At 47.0% G+C, this 21,730-nt stretch overlaps 1 protein-coding gene across 3 annotated transcripts; it reads left to right on the plus strand.

The window, feature by feature from the left end:
- Window positions 1-4,345: 4,345 nt before the first annotated feature.
- On the plus strand, window positions 4,346-14,369 carry LOC129383186 (uncharacterized). Of its 3 annotated transcripts, none has more exons than XM_072284487.1 (2): window positions 4,346-5,053; window positions 13,136-14,369. In XM_072284487.1, the coding sequence occupies exons 1-2, from the start codon at window positions 4,760-4,762 to the stop codon at window positions 14,249-14,251; spliced, it is 1,410 nt and encodes a 469-aa protein (XP_072140588.1). In that variant the 5' UTR covers window positions 4,346-4,759; the 3' UTR covers window positions 14,252-14,369. The 3 variants fall into 3 exon arrangements, with proteins under 3 accessions (XP_072140588.1, XP_072140589.1, XP_072140587.1); XM_072284488.1 differs by lacking the exon at window positions 13,136-14,369 and adding an exon at window positions 6,770-8,022 and having other exon boundaries at window positions 4,352-5,053; XM_072284486.1 differs by lacking the exon at window positions 4,346-5,053 and adding an exon at window positions 10,729-11,318.
- The last annotated feature ends 7,361 nt before the right edge of the window (window positions 14,370-21,730 follow it).

The raw sequence follows: 21,730 nt of genomic DNA on the forward strand, positions 1-21,730 counted from the left end.
TTGCATCTACTTGTAAACCAGTGTCAACGGATGAGTGTAGGTCATGAACAAACCCTGCAAGTTGTGTTTCTCAAGAGTAGCCCTTGCGGAAACCGTGCTGATACTGGTATACTATGTTGTGGCTTTCTAAGTATGTGGCAATTTGGGAGTGAATGACGTGTTCAATGGCCTTGCATATGGTATTTGTTAGCGAAATAGGTCTGTAGTTGCATGGTGAAGAACGGTCGCCTGACTTTATTGCGTGTGTAAATGAAATGAGTATCACAGGAAAACCATTTACGGAACCCATGCTGACGAAGTGAAAAAAAAATGAATTTAAAAATGAAGATAACAGAAGAAATTTACACCAATTCAAAAGGGAACAAAAATGCATTTATTATTGACAGTCTAAATAGAAAATTTACTGTAACCGTTTCCTTGTCAGTTCTTTTTTGCTTTTTTTCGTTTTTGTTTGTTGTTGTGCTTGTAAATAAACTACCGGTATTTCCTTCCCACACAATTCTTCTTGCTACCATGAGATAAGCTAAACATTGTTATTTGTAATGAATTCTGTATTTTGTTCTGTTAGCGTTCAACTGTTCTTGCACAGGAGGTCCCGATGCAGTCTTTGACTATGGGACTTCCTCTTGCGAACTAAATACTCGTAATGTGACCCAACTTCTAACAGCAAATTCCGATTCTTACTATACCAGAAAAACATATTTCTGCTACGCGAAAACTCAAGCGAACCCCTTCACACACACAAACCTGCCGTGGCGTCCGCCATTTTGCGCACGCCGGCGCGATGGGCGTCTCGGAGAGGCGAACCCGGTTCCTTGCATTAACTCCAGATGGCGCTCGGCTCCGCCGCACAGATGAGGAAGGGTTTAGCAGCATTGGGAGTGACCATAAACGCATCATTTTGAAAATGGGATATGTACTTGGGAAAGAGAGCAAGGAAAGCACAATGGCCACTCCAAATTTGAACGCTGAACAAATAGCAAATATAGCCACTAGAGTTGAAGAAGAATTTAGCAAGTGGCCAAGTAAGGAGTGGGAATATGGTGAGCTTCTAAGTGTAATAACGACAGAAATACGGAAAGAGAAACAACATGTTCGTTGGAAAGGAAAAAAGAAACCGAAAAGCTGGTGGAACAAGGAGATACGAGAAACGATCGCCGAACGACAGAAAGCATCCCGAGAGCACAGGCAGGCAAAGAAGGCGCAGTTGCCACAGGATGAAGTAACCAGTAAATGGGTAATGTACCGGGAGAAAATTCTATGGTTCAAATACTGGTGCAAGCAAAATTTAAAGGTGAAAGTGAACGTTGGTAGTCAGAAATACGTGAGAAAAAGAAGGCCGCACCTAGAATATTTTGGAATCACATAAAATTATTAGGGAGGAAGTCAACAACAATACAACAACATATCCTAGACGAAGATGAAAACAGACTGGAAGGAGAAGTGGCAATAAATTACATCCGAAACGCAACAGCCGAATCCTTCCAACGCAATGGCGAGGTCGTACTTGAGGAAAAAAAAGAGCATGAAAGAGACCCAAGTGGAAAAGGAGCTGGGGCTGACAAATTAAAACTGGAAGAAAGCGGAAGAGAAAATTCCTAAGTGCACAGCCCTGTGGCTGTGCGCTTAGGAATGGAAAAGACGAGGTTCCCGTTAAGCTGATAAATGAACTAGGACCAAAAAGTAAGGAAGCTCTGGTGAAAGCAGTGGAAAAAACTTTAAAAGATAGACGGATACCAGACAGTTGGCGACAAAGTAGAATGAATTTAATTTATGAAGGTAAGGGGGAGAAAGACAGAATTCACTCGTATAGACCGTTGACCATTACATCGGTAATATACAGGCTAGCAATGCAGGCAATCAAATTAAAGCTTCAAGCATGGACAGAGAATAATGGCATTTTGGGAGAGCTTCAGAATGGCTTCAGAATAGGTAGGCGTTTGGACGATAACTTGTTTGTTCTTACTCAGTGTATTGAAATATCAAAAGCAGAAAGCAGACCATTGTATGTGGCCTTTTTGGACATTACAGGAGCATACCACAACGTAGACCGCAACATTTTGTGGGATATTCTGGAAGGGGAAGGCTTAGGAAACGATTGTCGACAGCTTTTGAGAGAGATTTACCTAGAAAATACCGTTTGCGTTGAATGGGAAGCGATGAGAAGCGCGGAGAAAGTTCAAATCAACAAGGGACTGAGGCAGGAATGCCCTTTATTCCCGCTGCTGTTTATGATGTACATGGTGAGGATGGAGAGGGCGCTAAAAGGAAGTAATATCGGGTTTAATCTCTCATACAAACAGGCAGGTACAGTAATAGAGCCGCAACTCCCAGGTTTATTTTATGCGGACGACATTGTGTTGCTCGCTAACAAGCAAAGTGATTTGCAACGTCTGGCTAATATCTGTGGACAGGAAGGCAACAATTTAGGTTTAAAATTTAGTGTTAGAAAATCAGGTGTTATGGTATTCAATGACAACAGTGGACAGATAGTGGAGATACAGGGCCAAGAAATACCTCGGGTAACAGAATATAAATACCTTGGTATATGGATAAACGAAGGCAATGGATATATGGAAACACAAGAAAAAACCATAACAGTCAAGGGGAAGAGAAATGCAGCCATAATGAAGCACAGAGCGCTATAGGGATACAATAGGCACGAGGTCCTTCGAGGTATGTGGAAAGGGATAATGGTTCCAGGACTTACTTTTGGAAATGCGGTTGTTTGCTTTAAATGAGGGGTACAATTAGGACTCGACGGAAACCAAAGGTCAGTGGGTCGCCTCGCATTGGGCGCTCACGGGGAGACTACAAATGAAGCTGTGCAGGGGGATATGGGCTGGACTAGTTTTGAAGTGAGGGAAGCTCGCAGTAAAATTGAGCATGAAGAACGGCTGAGAACTATGGAAGAAAGTAAATGGACTGGGAGAGTGTTCAGGTATCTGTAGAGGCAAAACATTGATTCACAGTGGAGGGAAAGAACTAGGAAGCTTACCAGCAAGTATGCGGCCTGTGGGGTGGGCAACACAGCAACAATGAAGGTCAAGGGGAAAGGCAGAGAGGCTGAAATAATCTCATGGGTGGCGGCAATGGTAAAGAAACCTGCCATGAGTAACTACTTAAGAGGAAAAACGAAATCAAGAAAGAAACCAATTATGATAACTCACAGGGAAGCTCATTACTACTCGAAGCGAGATCGGGATGCCTTAGAACACGCACCTATAAAGCGAGATATAAGAAGGAAGAAGAAGCATGTGCTTGTTGCGGTAAAGCTAGGGAAACGACGGAGCATATTTTAATGGAATGTGAAGACGTCTACCCAGCGGTCGATTTGGGCACCACTGGCCTCCTTGAAGCCCTTCGGTTCAGCAGGAGCAGTGGTAAAGCAAACAGGTCCGCAACAGACATTAGTAAGAGGCGATTGGAGGATTGGTGGAAGAAAAGTAGGGAAACGACAAAAGACGGAGACGTACAAAAACACAGTTCGCAATAGGGGATCAGAAAATATGGACGTGGTAGTTAATAGGGTTTCTTTTTTTCTTTTTTATTGGATAACCTAGGTAGGATATTAGGCAGCATAGTAGCAACAGCTTGGTGGCGCAACCCACCACCCCATTCCAAAGAGGACGCTCATAACATCCATCCATCCATCCATCCATCGCGAACCACCGCAAGTGGCCGTGGTTCAGCCACGAAGCTCACCGTTAGCAGCACGCGTTTGCAGGTATACATTAGGATTACATATGATCCAGTTGCCAGGAAGCGTGAGGAGCAGCCAGGGCCGGTATTTTGTAGCGATGCCTTCTACGATTCTATGCTTTTTCAGGCTTTTCGCGCTTGGCCAGTGGTCAGAGCGACGGTCTGCCCACATTATCAACGGGATCAGGCGGCCTTGTGTGGTGGATGATAACAATAGCATAGAATAAGGCATAAGGCATCGCTACAACATAGCGGCCCAGGGTTCTTCGAATGCTATCGCATTCCATTCTTAAAGGTGCAGCTTAAGCATCCTTCAAATTTTTTGTCGAGTCAAGGGCACGGACGCATAGCGGCGCCCCGGTCGCGAACGCAAATATCATATGTTCTTTTTCTTTTTTTTCTTTTGCGCTGCGCCTTCTGGTGGCTAATCTTCGTTCTTCCTTTCTTTTTACGAACGGAGCGTTCTCTAGCAAGAAATCGTGGCAGACAAGGCGCTCTGTGGAGGCAGACAGCCAAGACGAAAACGAACCGTTGATTTCCGTTACGTCAACAAAGTCGTGCCGTTCCAAAGCGCCACAGCGCCAATCGTAGGAGGGGCACATGTATCCCGTTATCGCCGGCGCGCAAGGAGGAAGCGCGGAGACATGCACGCTTGCCGTCACCGAGGAACGCGCATGCGCGGAAGCGTCAGTCTCGACAACAGGGGCTGCGACGCCAGAAGGCGCGGAGGGCCGTTACGCCACATTTCGCCACGCGTTAGTGTATGTGTCAACGGAACAAGCCCAGTGCATATGCATCCGCTGCTGCGGAATCGACGGTAGATGTGTGGAAGAGCAGTCGCCGACGGTAACGAAGCAGTTGTTCCTCGCCGCGTTCCGGAGGCCATAGGTGCGATAAGAGTTCGCCATTCTACTCGATAGTGCATGCAGGGCCCATTTTATCTCACGTTGACGCTTATCTAGCCAAAGTTTCTGACACCACTGAGTAGCGATAAGCTCGGTAAAAGAAGCCACCACGCTCTTGTGCGAGCCTAGGATTCGTGCCCGAAGACGCCGCCATGCCGGATCACGGACGAGGACGGGTGCACCGTTTTCGCGACCACGTCGTCTCCGGCGTCAACTGGCGACCGACGCGGCTCGTCGACGAGGTCCCCAGTTCACGCGTGTGCGGCCTCTGCCGCATGATCCCCAAACGAATGGTGCTGTTGCCGTGCTCGCACGCTCTCTGCCAATCTTGCCACGCAGCCAGTCTCGAAGGGGGCGTTGGCCAGTGTCCGTTGGATGGAGAGCCATTCGAAGAAGGGGAGTGCTTCGGTTACGAATTCCCGGCCAGGAAAGCGAATGCCGTGAAGGTGAGGAGGAAAGAAACAATTTCTGTCACTTCTTTCTTTATCTTTCTTTTTTTTTTGGGGGGGGGGGGGGAAGGCAATTATGCATTAGTAATCCGATAATTCCGCTGCCGCATACGTGCACGCCTAACGATTAGAGTGCCACTTTTACCATTGCCGAACAGCAATACGCATTTTCACCCTCACCAAATGTTACTCTTTAGCGCCCATCAAAACTAACACAATAGAGCAACACAAATTGACTGTAGGGAAAACACGGGGAAGGCGAAAGATGGAAATTCAGGACGTTGATCCAAACGAGAACAAGCAGAAAGCAGGAGCCACCGTTTCGACAAGTGGACTCGTCTTCTTCAAGGCCACCTATGCTTTTCCCGCCACCGTATATGTAGATGGGGTTCAAACAAGGGGGAGAGGGCGTAAGGCGGACGGGTGTGGCAACCAGCGAAGCTCTGTTAGCGTGTGGAATTGAGAATGAAGGAGTGCTGTGCACAAGGCCAGGCGCCCCGTCGTCTGCCAATAACGTGTCAACGCCCGCGTGTTAGCCGGCGTGTCAACGGCGTCTGACCCGCCATATGGAAAAAAAATAAAGGAAGGAAAATGGAAAGAAAGAAACACGCTAAGAAACCAAACAGTGTTGTTGCCTATAGCTTCAAATTTAGCCTACCGGATATATTCTAAAGCTCATTTGAAACGTTTATGCCTGTTGGTCGCAATGTCTTGAACTTATGGATAAGGTATCATCCTCTGTATTTTCTTTCCCGTTCCCACCTATAACGTTGGCTTCTGCTTTCACCTTGTTCTCGTTTCGCTGATCGTCACAAACTGACTCTAGGCTGGTGTGAAATATTCTGTTGGAACTCGGTATTTACTTATTTCTTAGTGTCACAGATAAGAGGGAAATAACAAAAAGGCAATACATTGAAATGTGCGACGTCACAGTGACGTTTTGGGATTGTCGTTTCTGCGCTAAATTCAAAGTGAAACTGGTAATAATTATTCATTTCAGCGATAATTCAGTGATAGTTAATCACTTTGTATGCAAACGTTATTGTTCTTTTGCTTGAAATCTCCACTGAAACGTCAAAAAAACGAGGTTGGGTCCACTACGAAATAAATTTACTAGTTATTCTTCTAAAAGATAGTGTTGCTTCTGAAAAACTACCATTCTTGCAAAATTTTACTTTTAGGCATTATTCCAGAACCTCAACTACTCCCCCCCCCCCCCCCCCCCACTCCCTCGCAACCGCCCTCGAAGCGCTATCTTCGCCCGTAGTAGGTGACACCATCTATTTGAGGAGCAAGCGAAAAGGAGATGGCGGTCTCCAATGCACAAGAATGTTGCTGTCCTTCGTAGATGAGTTTGGAGTTGGAAGAATAGTTGAACAATGGGCGTATTTTTCCTCGATACTCGCTTACCAAGGCGGACTCTTGTGTGGGAGTAGCTGTCTTGGTATTGAGAAGTATAGTTAGGCGATTCACTTTGACCTAGTATTCGTGTTTGATGTACCTTTAATGTTTAGACAGCGACAGATACTGCTTGTTGATTTTGAGCATATTTGCTTCCCCAAAGAATCTGGCGATAACGCTGGTTCACACCGTAATTCATGTAAAGATGTGTTCTAAATGTTAGTGACATGTATAGAAGGCGCCTTTAGTAAAAATAGTTTATCGGCCAAAAATTTTACCGTGTGTTATTTATATATCTTAATTTCCATTAAGGTGTACTGCTGGAACGAAGCGCACGGCTGCGAGTACACGGGCACCATGGAGCGCATGCTGGAGCACTACGAGAACGAGTGCGCATTTCACACCGTGGAGTGTTTGCGATGCGGCGAGGGAGTCCTGCACAGAGACCTGCCAACGCACTACGCGGCCGGGTGCTGTGCCGGTGTTTCTACTGCGATCACAGAGTCCTCGCAACCTACAGCAGTGACCCTTGCCCACCTGAACGCTGCCCTTGCAGACATGAAAGCGATGCTGGGATGCCTCAACCACGACCAGCTGCTGCCGGTGATTCAGAGTCAGTTGAATGAGCTTACAGAACAAGCCAGAAACCAGGAAGCAAGGTTCGCTGATATCGCTCGCGAGCTCGGAGCATGCGAGCACAATTTAGAGGGCGAGATGGATCAAATCGCAGCCACGACTTCATCGACCGTGTTGCACCAGCGGCCGTCTCAGCAAAATCCATTGGAAGAAGCCAGCACGTCGAGGTCGCTGTCGTTGAGCTCTGAACAAGAAGATGAGATGAGACGAAAGTGTGAACACTTAGCCCACCTGGAAAACTCGCGGCAAACTTCCCCGGAGCCTGATTCCAGCCGTGTCATTGCTCATTGTGAATGTTTTTCCTCTAACGTTCGGCGTTTGACATGTTCCCAGTGGATACCCGAGCGCATTAAAAAAAATGGGCGCGTGAATTATCTGCTGACCCTAGAAAACTTTAGGGAAATCATTCAGTGCCAGGAAGGCTCAAAAATGTTTGCCGAGATTACGATGCAGCACATGGAGGACACGTACTTTACCATTGCCGTTTGGAAGTACGGCGATTGCGCAGCTGACCTCGTTCTGAAGATAAGAGTTTAACGGGAAGCTGGCGGGCTCTAAGTGTTCGCCGCCGTTCTGGACTGTGTACGCGCTGCATCCAGTACCATTGAATTACCTTTTGTTGACTCCCGCTGCCGAGCGTTGTTTCTGTAACCGCTATAACCGCCCATGGCTGCACTTCCACCTCCAATTTTGTATAGACACTGCCACGCTGAACAGACGCGGCCACCTCCGAGACGGAAAGATGGAGTTCGAAATCGCGCTCACCGATGGAGATATAGGCGGTAACATCAGAGGAGCACCCTAACGTTTGTCATCGCACAATGTGCACGGTACCGGAGAATCCTCCTCGCCACTTCACAATATGTGTCACAGGAGCTTAACGAATTTTTGATCTCCTTTCTAGTAAATAAAGTGAGCTCTGCGACATATGTTTTTTGGAAATTTGCTATCCTTTGTAACTGTCAACCTATTGTTTTTCTTACTCTACTGGCCGTTCATTCTGTTTATTTCTTGTGCTAATACAGTTTTTTTTTTTTCTTTGCGAAACGTTGTGTTCCTCGCGTGGTTTCTGACCTTACGGCGTTCACCCCGATACTTTTCTCTCGATTATTGCCGTGCGACTGTTAAAGCGACTGAATTCAAGGCGACCTTCGTGTTCCATACCACGCTGTAGTACCACGCGTTGTCCCGTGTCCGAAATACACGGCCAATGCTAATGCATCGCATTTATTTATTTATTTATTTATTTATTTATTTATTTATTTATTGTACCTTAATTCAATGCCCGAAGGCGTTAAAGAAGGGAGTGGATCAAAATACATAGCATGTGCAGATAACAGGGTATAATATTATTTTAAAAAAATTGAAAGTGCGGATTAACAAAAGTATTCTTCAATAGTAGTTCTAAAAGCAGACCTATCGGTTATGTTAACAATTGAGGGCGGCAGATGATGAATCAGAGAGGCTGAATTAATCTCATGGCTGGCGGCAATGGAAAAGAAACCTGCCATGAGTAACTACTTAAGAGGAAAAAACGAAATCAGTAAATAAACCATTTATGATGACTCAAAGGGAAGCTCATTACTTTTCGAAGCGAGATCGGGATGCCTTAGAACACGCGCCTATAAAGCGATATATAAGAAGGAAGAAGAAGCATGTGCTTGTTGCGGTAAAGCTATGGAAACGACGGAGCATATTTTATTGGAATGTGAAGACGTCTACCCAGCGGTCGATTTGGGCACCACTGGCCTCCTTGAAGCCCTTCGATTCAGCGGGAGCAGTGGTAAAGCAAACAGGTCCGCAATAGACATTAGTAAGAGGCGATTGGAGGATTGGTGGAAGAAAAGTAGGGAAACGACAAAAGACGGAGACGTACAAACACACAGTTCGCAATAGGGGATCAGAAAATATGGACGTGGTAGTTCATAGTGTTTCTTTTTTTTTCATTTTTATTGGATAACCTAGGTAGGATATTAGGCATCATAGTAGCAAGAGCTTGGTGGCGCAACCCACCGCCCCGTTCCAAAGGGGACGCTCGTAACATCCATCCATCCATCCATCCATCCATCCATCCGTCCATCCATCGCGAACCACCGCAAGTGGCCGTGGTTCAGCCACGAAGCTCGCCGTTAGCAGCACGCGTTTGCAGGTAAACATTAGGATTACATATGATCCAGTTGCCAGGAAGCGTGAGGAGCAGCCAGGGCCGGCATTTTGCAGCGATGCCTTCTACGATTCTATGCTTTTTCAGGCTTTTCGCGCTTGGCCAGAGGTCAGAGCGACGGTCTGCCCCCATTATCAACGGGATCAGGCGGCCTTGTGTGGTGGATGATAAGAATAGCATAGAATAAAATGGCGCGTTCACACTCAGACATTCGGCGTCTGGAGCGGCGCCCAGTTCGGCGGAACCCAGTTCGGCGGTGGCGAGCTCCGCCGCAATAGCCCCTTCCGCGCCGATCGCTCCCGGACCGATTTTTGCGGCAGCTGGCGCCGGACTCCCTCGCCGCGGTCCAATCGGAGCGCGTCTCAGCAATTCGAAAGATGGCGGCCAAGCTCGACGCGCTCGTCAAATCGCAGTCTTGTACGCATCGCGACCTCGGAAATGCTCATCGAATTGGTGCGCAACCGCCCCGTCCTTTTTGACAAGTACCACGCGAAGCACAAGGTCTACGCGACCTGACAAGGTGGTGTGACCAAGTTACGCGCGCTCTTGCAAAGCAGGACGAACCCACCAACGCCGGTGGCGTCGTCTCTTCGGCGAATGCTTCTGCGCGTCACGCTTCGCCAGAAAGGTGCTCGCCAAACAGCGCTAGCAGTACTGCCTCTTCTTGCTCAGGGTTCATCATTGCCTTTCCTAGCAGTGGGGGAGACGCGCAAAATGAACACACGAACTGGACGTGGGCGGAGACAACTGCGCAATTTCGAGTCGCGCGAACATCCGGGATATCCCGCGCTCGCTTGGAGGTTAGCACTTTATGGGGCAGATGGCGCTGTATCTCGTTCCGGCGGCGCGGTGCACAAGCAGTGTGAATGACGCGATTTTTGGCGGCAGGAGAATTCCATTCGCTGTAGACGCCGGATTCCTCAGTGTGAACGTGCGATAAGGCATAAAGCATCGCTACAAGATAGCGGCCCAGGGTTGTTTGAATGCTATCGCATTCCATTCTTAAAGGCGCAGCTTAAGCATCCTTCAGTCACGGGCGCGGACGCATAGCGGCGCCCGGGTCGCGAACGCAAATATCATATGTTAGTTTTTTTTTTTTTTTTGCGCTGCGCCTCCTGGTGGCTAATCTTCGTTCTTCCTTTCTTTTTACGAACGGAACGTCCTCTAGCAAGAAATCGTGGCAGAAAAGGCGCTCTGTAGAGGCAGACAGCCAAGACGAAAACGAACCGTTGATTTCCGTTACGTCAACGAAGTGGTGCCGTTCCAAACCGCCACAGTGCCAATCGTAGGAGGGGCACATGTGCCCCGTTATCGCCGGCGCGCAAGGAGGAAGCGCGGAGACATGCACGCTTGCCGTCACGGAGCAACGCGCATGCGCGGAAGCGTCGGTCTCGGCAACAGGGGCTGCGACGCCAGAAGGCGCGGAGGGCCGTTCCGCCATAAATTCCGCCACATTTCGTCTCGCGTTAGTGTATGTGTCAACGGAACTAGCCCAGTGCATATGCATCCGCTGCTGCGGAATCGGCGGTAGATGTGTGGAAGAGCAGTCGCCGACGATAAAGAAGCAGTTGTTCCTCGCCGCGTTGCGGAGGCCATGGGTGCAATAAGAGTTCGCCATTCTACTCGATAGTGCGTACAGGGCCCATTTTATCTCACGTTGACGCTTATCTAGCCAAAGTTTCTGACACCACTGAGTAGCGATAAGCTCGGTAAAAGAAGCCACCACGCTCTTGTGCGAGCCTAGGATTCGTGCCCGAAGACGCCGCCATGCCGGATCACGGACGAGGACGGGTGCACAGTTTTCGCGACCACGTCGTCTCCGGCGTCAACTGGCGACCGACGCGGCTCGTCGACGAGGTCCCCAGTTCACGCGTGTGCGGCCTCTGCCGCATGATCCCCAAACGAATGGTGCTGTTGCCGTGCTCGCACGCTCTGTGCCAATCTTGCCACGCAGCCAGTCTCGAAGGGGGCGTTGGCCAGTGTCCGTTGGATGGAGAGGCATTCGAAGAAGGGGAGTGCGTCTGTTATGAATTCCCAGCGAGGAAGGCGAACACCGTGAAGGTGAGGAACAAAGAAATAATTTCTGTCACTTCTTTCTTTATCTTTTTTTTTTGGGGGGGGGAAGGCAATTATGCATTAGTAATCCGATAATTCCGCTGCGGCATACGTGCACGCCTAACGATTAGAGTGCACCTGTTACCATTGCCGAACACTAATACACAATTTCACCCTCACCAGATCTTACTCTTTAGCGTCTATCAAAACTAACACAATAGAGCAACACAAATCGACTGTAGGGAAAACACGGGGAAGGCGCGAGATGAAAATTCAAGATGATGATCAAAACGAGATTAAGGTGAAAGCAAGAGCCAACGTATCGAAAAGTGGACTCGTCTTCTTCAAGGCGACCTATGCTTCCCCCGCCACAGTATATATAGGTGGGGTTCAAATAAAGGGGAGAGGGCGTAAGGCGGCCGGGTGTGGAAACCAGCGAAGCTGTGTTAGCGTGTGTAATTGAGAATAAAGGAGTGCTGTGCACAAGGCCAGGGGCCCGGCCGTCAGCCAATCACGTGTGGACGCCCGCGTGTTAGTCGGCGTGTCAACGGCTACCAATAAGGGCTTGTTGGTACGGCATATCTTATTTTGTTATAGCGTGTGTGTCAGATGTGCCTTCTGTTGTCCTTGTCAAGCTTGCGCTATAACAAAACAAGATGTGTCAACGGCGTCTGACACGCCATCTGGAAAAAGAATAAAGGAAGGAAAATGGAAAGAATGAAACACGCTAAGAAACCAAACGGTGTTGTTGCCTATAGCTTCAAATTTAGCATCCCGGATGTATTCTAAAGCTCCCTTAGAAACGTTTATGCCTGTTGGTTGCAATGTCTTGAACTTATGGATAAGGTATCATCCTCTGTATTTTCTTTCCCGTTCCCACCTATAACGTTGGCTTCTGCTTTCACCTTGTTCTCGTTTCGCTGATCGTCACAAACTGACTCTCGGCTGGTGTGAAATATTCTGTTGGAACTCGGTATTTACTTATTTCTTAATGTCACAGATAAGAGAGCAATAACAAAAAGGCAAAATACGTTGAAATGTGCAACGTCACACTGACGTTTTGGGGTTGTCGTTTCTGGGCTACATTCAAAGTGAAACTGGTAATAATTATGCATTTCAGTGATAATTCAGTGATAGTTAATCACTTTGTATGCAAACATTCTTCTTTTGCTTGAAATTTGCACTGAAACGTCAAAAAACGAGGTTGGGTCCACTACGAAATAAATTTACTAGTTATTCTTCTAAAAGATAGTGTTGCTTCTGAAAAACTACCATTTCTGCAAAATTTTACTTTTAGGCATTATTCCTCAACCTCAACTACTGCCCCCCCCCCCCCCACCCCCTCGCAACCGCCCTCTAAGCGCTGTCTTTGCCCGTAGCGGGTGACAGCATCTATTTGAGGAGCAAGCGAAAAGGAGATGGCGGTCTCCAATGCACAAAAATGTTGCTGTCCTTCGTAGATGAGTTTGGAGCTGGAAGAATAGTTGAACGATGGGCGTATTTTTCCGCGATATTCGCTTACCAAGGCTGACTCTTGTGTGGGAGTAGCTGTCTTGATATTTAGAAGTATAATTAAGCGATTCACTTTGACCTAGTATTCGTGTTTGATGCATCTTTAATGTTTAGACAGTGACAGATACTGCTTGTTGATTTTGAGCATAATTGCTTCCCCAAAGAATCTGGCGATAACGCTGGTTCACACCGTAATTCATGTAAAGATGTGTTCTAAATGTTAGGGACATGTATAGAAGGCGCCTTTAGTAAAAATAGTTTATCGGCCAAAAATTTTAACGTGTTATTTATATATTTTAATTTCCATTAAGGTGCACTGCTGGAACGAAGCGCACGGCTGCGAGTACACGGGCACCATGGACTGCATGCTGGAGCACTACGAGAACGAGTGCACATTTCACACCGTGGACTGTTTGCGATGCGGCGAGGGAGTCCAGCACAAAGACCTGCCAACGCACTACGCGGCCGGATGCAGTGCGGATGTTTCTACTGCAATAACAGAGTCCTCGCAACCTACAGCAGTGACACTCGAAGACCTGAACGCTACCCTTGAAGACGTGAAGGCGAGGTTGGGATGTCTCAACCACGACCACCTGCTGCCAGTGATTCAGAGTCAGTTGAATGAGCTTACAGAACAAGCCAGAAACCAGGAAGCCAGGTTGACTCGCGAGCTCGGAGCATACGAGCAGAATTTAAAGGCCGAGATGGAACAACTCAGCGTCACGATCTCATCGACCGTGTCGCACCAGCGGACGTCTCAGCAAAATCCCTTGGAACAAGACAGCACGTCGAGGTCGCTGTCGTTGCGCTCGGAACAAGATGACATACGTCGAAAGCGTGAACACTTAGCCCATCTGGAACCCTCGCGGCAAACTTCCCCGGAGCCTGATTCCAGCGCTGTCATTGCTCATTGTGAGCGTGTGTACGGTGACGTTCGGTATTTGACCAGTGCGCTGCCGATACCCGAGCCCATTAAAGAAATTGCGTCCGTGATATATCTGCTGACACTAGGAAACTTTGAGGAAATTATTCAGTGGCAGGGATGGAATAAAAAGTTTGCTTACATTACGGTGCGGCACATGGAGGACACGTACTTTACCATTGCCGTCTGGAGGTACGGCGATTGTGCAGCTGACCTCGTTCTGAAGATCCAGTTTAACGGGATGCTGGAGGGCTCTAAGTGTTGGCCGCCTTTCTGGAAAGTGTACGCGGTGCATCCAGTAACATGCAATCAACGTTCGTTGACGCCCGCTGCCGAGCGTTGTAACTGCAATCGCGATGACCGCTCACTGCTGCACTTCCACCTCGAATTTCGTATATCCATTGCCTCGCTGAAAATTGAGGACTACCTCCGAGACGGAAAGATGGCGTTCCATATCTTGCTCAACGATACAAAGAGATACGATAGCATCAGAGGAGCACCCTAACGTTCGTCATCGCCGAATGTGCACTGCACCGGAGAATCCTCCTCGCCGCTTCACAATATGTGTCACAGGAGCTTAACGAATTTTTCATCTCCTTTCTAGTAAATAAAGTGAGCTCTGCCACATCTGTTTTTTGGAAACTTGCTATCCCTAGTAACTGTCAACCTATTCTTTCCTGACTGTACTGGCCGTTCGTTTTCTTTATTTCTTGTGCTAATACAGTTTTTGTTGCGAAACGTTGTGTTCCTCGAGTGGTTTCTGGCCTTACGACGTTCACCCCGATACCTTTCTCTCGATTATTGCCGTGCGGCTGTTAAAGCGATTGATTTCAATGCGACGTTTGTGTTTGACACTACGCTGTAGTACCGCGTTGTCCCGTGTCCCAAATACACGACCAATGTTTATGCATCGCATTTATTTATTTATTTATTTATTTATTTAGTTATTTATTTATTTATTGTTCCTTAATCCAATGCCCGAAGGCGTTAAAGAAGGGAGTGGATCAAAATACATAGCATGTGCAGGTAACAGGGTATAAGAATATTTAAAAAAAATTGAAAGTGCGGATTGACAAAAGTATTCTTCAATAGTAGTTCTAAAAGCAGACCTATCGGTTATGTTAACAACGCAGGGCGGCAGATTATTCCATTCATTGGTAGTTTCAGGAATAAATGATTTAAAAAATTGGTTCGTGCGACAGTGTGGACCGCTCAGTTCATGGCGATGGTCAGTACGACATGATACGTATGCAGGTTCGGACAAAAGTTCACTTTTTAATTCCGGATTGTAATAATAAATCTTTTGAAGCAGTGATAAGCGTGCTAACTTCCTACGGGATGAGAGGAGAGGGAGGTTTAAAGTAGCCTTCATAGATGTTACGCTTGATGTCCGAGAATAGTAAGAATGAAACTTGCGCTACGATGGTGTATAGACTCTATTGCATTTGTTAAGTAATCCAAGCCAGCGTCCCATACAGAAGAGGCATATTCAAGCTTAGGACGTATTAGTGTTTTGTATAGAAGTAGCTTTAAGTTAGCGGGTGCCATAGAGAAATTGCGACGGAGGTACCCAAGCGTACGGTTAGCATTGTTAGTGATGAGGTTTATGTGTGTTTGCCAAGAAAAATTACACGTTATGTCGACGCCTAAGTATTCATAGGAACTGACTTCTTCGAGTACAGAGTTCTTCAAGTAATAGTTGGATAGGTTAGACCAAGCAGTCTTGCGGCAAATCCTCATTAGTTTGCACTTTTGGCTGTTAAGTCGCATTTTACAAGTGTCGCACCGGTTAGTTACCTTGTCTATTACCTTGTCTAGATCAGATTGTAGTTTTAGAGTGCCAGAATTTGATGATATTACTCTGTAAGTGAAACAATCGTCTGCAAATAACCTTATGAAAGACGCTACACAGTTAGGCAAATCATTAATATAAATGAGAAAAAGCAAGGGTCTGAGAACAGAATCTTGCGGCATCCCGGAGCAGACAGGACAACGCGAAGAGTCAAAATTGTTAGCTGAGACAAATTGTGTTCTATTGGATAAGAAGTGTTCAATCCGCGAGATAATATTACGGTGAATGTTGAGTGTATTTAATTTTAGACAAAGTAATTGGTGAGAGACGAGATCAAATGCTCTAGAAAAGTTTATGAAGATGGTGTCAATGTGAAATCCATTATCCAACGCGGCACCGATTTCATCTGTAAATGAAGTAAGTTGAGTTTCCCGGGAAAGCGATTTACGGAACCCATGTTGACGAGATGAAAGAATGAATTTGTTTCTAGGAAGTTTATGAGATTACAGTATATTATGTGCTCTAGAATTTTCCAGGGCACACTTGTTAGAGAAATCGGCCTGCCATATAAAGGTGAATTCAAGTCGCCAGACTTAAGTAATCGAACCACCTTGCCGACTTTAAAATCCTTTGGTAATTAGAACGACAGAATAGATGGCGAAAAGATGTTGCACAAAATTATAGATGAGTACACTTCGGCATTTTTCGAAAAAATTAGGATTAATATCGTCTATTCCTTACGATGACGAAATCTTTAACTTACGAATCAAGTTCACAATACCATCGTAATCAATTAACAAGGGCTCCATCCGAGGAAAATTCACCTTCACAACTTCACATAGAGAAGCACAGGGCAACACGTTATACAAAAATGATTTAGAAAACACTTCATTGAGTACAGAACGACATTCTTCTTGCGGAACAACAGCACTATCTACATCAGTTAACGATATTTTGTTACATTCGGAACCCTTGACAGTTTTCCAAAATATCGTTAGTATTTTCAGTCAGCAGAGATGGAAGTGTATTGTAAAAGAAAACGCGTTTAGCTTCTTTGACTGCATTTTTAAACAGTGAAGCAACCTGCTGATACGCACGCCAGCTATCAGTTGTGTTCCGTTTTTTTTTTTAATTTGACGAAACAGCTGCTTCTTCCTGTTCGGGATACGTTTTAGGGATACATTAAACCACGCTGCTCGATGGTTACACCGGAAAACTCGCAGGGGTATGTATTTTTGTACTAATTCATTAAATTTATTTTTTGAAAGGGACCAGTTCTGTTCAACGCCCCGAGTGTAAAACTCCATTTGTCCAAACTCCATATGGACCATTTATCATCGTCAAGGTTTGCCGCAACCGCGTGAATGTCGGTTTGCGGTGCCTCGCCTTTCCAATGCGCCGTCCTCGAATGGTTGGGTGCTTGTGATCAGCTTCTGATGCGTCACATTGCCTAGAAAGAGCCAATCGCGCCCATCGGTGACCCCCGGCGATCGAACCCGCGACCCTTCAGAAATTATAATGGAAGAACAGAACAGACGAATCATTGCATAATCGCACTGCTTCAGCGCTTGGAAATTTGGGAGGCGTGTTCCCCGTCATCCAGACACCGCCTGCCCTGTCCACTACTTCGTCTCACGTCTCGTCAGAAGTCGCGGTTCTTTTCCTCTTCAAAAAGAGAATCGAGGCCCGTGTGCTCGTATTTCGGATACCCACAGAAGGCAGTGCCGTAGGGGAAGAACATGGCGTTATACTACTGCGTGTTTTATTTTTTTGTCGACAGAAATACATATTTTTTAAATCGCCTGTGGAGGTCGGCACAAACCTAGTTATTCCGCTGAAATACTCGGAGGTGCATGCATTACTTGAACGGAAAACCAATGCGCATAGTTCACTAATAACAAAATTGCATTCAATCAGTATTCAACTAATTACTCGCGCAGATATACTGCAACGCACGCACTGAAGCCAGCAATTTCAAAAGGCTCGTCCGCTTGCAACGAAATTTCGAGAGTGGCACCAGCTTTGAGACCAGCGCAGTCAAAATTGCGGTGAAGACGCACTGTTGGTCCGCTTCCTTTTCTTTTTTTTAACAAAGCACCAGTCCCGGCCGCGGCGGCTGCATTTCGATGTCGGAGAAATGCGGAAACACCCGTGTACCGTGCACGCTTAGGTGCACGTTCAAAAAAACCCCGGTGGTCAAAATTAATGCGGAGTCAACCACTACGGAGTGCCTCACGGTCATATCGTGGTTTCGGCACGCAAAACGCCAGAATTTCTTGAATTTCTTGAACGCCAGACCTTCTTGTCTGTCCCGCCTCTCTGCGTCTAATCGCTTCGCGAATTCAACAAATGCATCTCCCACGGACAGACTGTCAGCACCAGCAAGGCGAGGCAGGTTTCGCGGACCGAGTATTCTTTATTGGTTCACTGTCGCCTTCACGGACCGGATGGCAGCAAGAAACTCCTGGAAAATTGTGTTCTAGGGCATTCGCTCACGGACCACGGTAACCGCCACGGCAGTTTGACAAGCGCCCCAGCCAACTGCGGGGTTTTCCCAGGAACCAAGACGCGCCATGTTGAAACAAGCGTGACAACCCCTTTCTGTGTGTGCAGTGAACAAATGTGCGGGAGTTTGTGTGAACCCTCGCCCTCAACGCGGTTCCTTCGACGACTTTGGATGCTCCGATTGGACGAAGGTAGGACGGCAGTTACCCTAGGCTAGGGATCTAGGGAGCACAGAAGGTTTTTAAGCAGACGTCTCTCGGCTCCTCGGCGTATTTCACTTCAGTACAGGATGTAACGTTCTCGACTCTTCATGTAGACATTGTAAATAAACCCAGTACTCCTCGTTCTCGATGAGAACAAGTTCCTCCCTTCAACAACGTCCTTAGCGTGGATGAATCGCAGGACAGCATGGGCCAGCTAACCCTCTTTACATGCCCCGCCCCAAATCTTGCATGTGCATTTCGTCTGCTGCTGAGGTTCCGATTGGCTGGGCTCGCGTTTGCGCCCAAAAGAGACAGGGGCCCACAGTCAATCAGCAATTCAGCACCAGACGAAACGGGTATGCCCACAAGGTGGACCTTTACAGAATAGCCCCCAGGTGCTGCCTTCTGGTGGGTACTGCGGTAGACGGGCGAATATGGCAGCACTCGCAGTTTGCGTTGGCATGTTGTTGCGAATTTCAACCTCGTCTTGCCGCATGTGCTGAGCTCTTTGCTTCAGACGTGTTCTTACAGCATCTGTTGAGCGGTATCTACAAAGCTTATTCCTCCAAGCAGCACTGGGCCCTCTTTGGCTGCGCCAACAATCAGCGAACGAGGACGCTGTTCATGCAAGAGCCCTGCGATCTATGTTCATGGAGACGCAGGTTTGTGTTTGTGTGGTGTACATTCGGTTGTAGATGTTTCCTGAGGCACTTGAGAAACGATACTGTGGTATAGTGGCCTCTAACAGAAAGGACTTCCTGCCCAGCAAGCTTGATCGGGTGCGTATTCGTTTTGTTGCCGCAAGCCACGCGACAGTCTGCTTCGTGTCTAGCTCCGCTGTGGACCTGCGAGAACAGCATAACAGTGCCGTTCCCGACCTTTCGGTGTCATTTATTGTCGTTCGGCTCGGTTCTATTTTCAGATGGGAAGCGGACGGAGGTCAACTCGTATACACAAAACAGCGTTTCGATGTGGCAGAAAGGTAAGAAGAACGCGTTCCAATGCGCCTGTCGAGTTCATAATTAGTGCAATGATTGCCGCGTTACGGCACGTAAACAGGACTGCACGGAACTTGACGATTTTATTCATGCGCATGAACGACAGAAAGAGAGAGCGCTGAGTGAGTGTCGTGCGCAGAAACATGGCTGCCGACGCGTCAATGCCACACTCGATCTTTTGTTTTGTTTTTCTCTCTTTCACGCAATGTGCCGGTGCTTGAGCTGATATAATTTTTTCGATGCTCACTCAGCTTCACAAAGAGAACGTTCAGCCGTTCCTAAAGGAGCTGGCGCCTCCCTTCAGTGATGGCTAACATGAACACCCAAATTATTGCTTGATCCATATATACTGCGAGGAAAAAAATAATGAAGCCCCCGTAACTCCTTGCACACAGGAAATAAGATGTAACGCTGCTATTTCGTGCACGTCGCACTGGCCCACTGTAGTTGGTTATGTGGCTGAGTGTGTTCGCCGTCAGTGCTGGACGCTGCTCGTCCTCGCTTCAAGCGTTTCGAAGTCTAGCGTAAACAGCCAGGAGTTAGAGCTTTCCCTACGACTGCGTGCAAAACTTAGAACAATAAGTTTGTTGTAGTCATATCGATCGCGGTGTGCTTAGAGTAGTGGATGATCGCGACGACAAAGTCGACGGTAGCGCGAGGCACAAATATGCACAAACACGCAAGACAAAAACTGCAGGGTACCAGATATTCTCTAGTACCCTTTATTACAGTGCTTCAAGCCACCAAAAAAAAAAAAGCTTGCGTAAATATGGAGATATCGCAGAAAGAAAGCTAGGCCAACTGGATCACTTCCAAACTGCTGTGAAGCAGACAACGCTACAGTTGCGTTGAATAAGCACTGTGCCACTAGCAAACTTCTGTGACCAGAAATGTGATAACATTAAAGAAGACACACTTACCGACCCTCAGAGAAGACAACACGGTTCAAGCGCTTTCGGAACCGGCCATCACATGCAGGCGACGGACAACCGCAATTGTGCTGTGGCCCGATGCCGACCGCGACTTTGCCGACGTCCTCTCACTAATATCATCATCATCAAAACAGAAACAAGGCGACCGCCTACAGGAGCTGGAAATGCTATCGTCGGATACAACTCAAGTCTGCAGTGAAGCCCCGCCTACTCCTTCATAACCGCCAGCCACTGTTCCTCCGCGAGGCTGCAACTAGTTGGGACCACAACTTTCTCCGTTACCTAACTATAAGGCGGTAACATCACAAAATAAAATTATAAGCGCGTAATTTTCTACCTTTTCACTGGTCTATTAAAGTGGAACAGTGAAAGCCTAATTTTTCACTGAATTGAAATAAAACGCATGCATCGCTGGAGATATTTATTGTCAAGTTTCACTTCAGTTGCCAATGTAGTTTCATGAGTAAAACGGAGTCAGAAGTGAAATGAACTGTGCCGCCGACTTTTGAAGAGTGAAAAGCTCAGACTTCATACACTTTGTCCGTGTCTGTTGTACACGTCACCGCTTCTGCCGATGACGCTCCGGAGGTATTAAGTACGACGCCATTTTGAAATGGTCGCAAGACGACGAATTTGTTCGTTTCTGTGATTGGCTGGCGGAGAAACAATCCCGCGCGGTACGTGTGGCTCCGTTGCCATCTGCTGTGTTTTGAAGTTGTATCCTACAATATATTGCATAGCATCTACATAATACAACGTAGTATGTGTTAACATTAAGTAGCGTCAGTATATTAAGCACTAACACATGCTTGTACTTACATCAAATTACCCTCCCGACCGCTGATTCCCACGGTTCGTATGATCGGCATGGCTTTTGACAGTCCATACGGTATCTTATCACAAGATCTTGTGAAATACCGTTGTACCATTTTGAGCTTATAGATTACTTATCTTAGCTAGTATAGTAGGTAATGGATTAAACGGGCGCTGACTGATAATAATAACTTTCGCTGACTAATGTAGATGGTTTATCGTCGCTCTCATCTATGGTGAACAACGGAGGTGCGGCGCCTGCCACGCCAACTGGTGGTGCGCTTCGTCACTCGAGCATTGTGAGAAGCCTGGTAGCTGCCAGGGCGCTCTTCCTACTGCAACCTCGGAATGTCTTTGCGTGCTGCGTGGCGACAATATATCGTGACCGCGTCTAGTAAAAACCCTGACGGAGTTGTTGAAGCGCTACGCTATAATCTTGCAATTGCTTTCAGTGCTTCACCCGTCAGGCTAAACTACTAAACACTTTTATTCTTATATTATAAAGATCTCTGTATTCCTGGCTTAAATATGACATTTGTACATTTGCTTTCATAATTCACTGACATCAGTCTACACATAGAAGCTTTCTTCACAACGTGCAATGTGCTAGCTGCACATAACAAATCAGTCGTTTTCTCGTCGTGTCTAAGTTGTTTAGCAATTTCCAGTAGCGCGATGGCGTGCATTCGGCCACAAAATATTTCGGGACACGAGAGCTCCTGGCGTGCCCCTGTTGCGCGC

The sequence above is a fragment of the Dermacentor andersoni genome, chromosome 9 (assembly GCF_023375885.2).
Source record: "Dermacentor andersoni chromosome 9, qqDerAnde1_hic_scaffold, whole genome shotgun sequence".
NCBI classification, from domain to species: Eukaryota; Metazoa; Arthropoda; class Arachnida; order Ixodida; family Ixodidae; genus Dermacentor; species Dermacentor andersoni.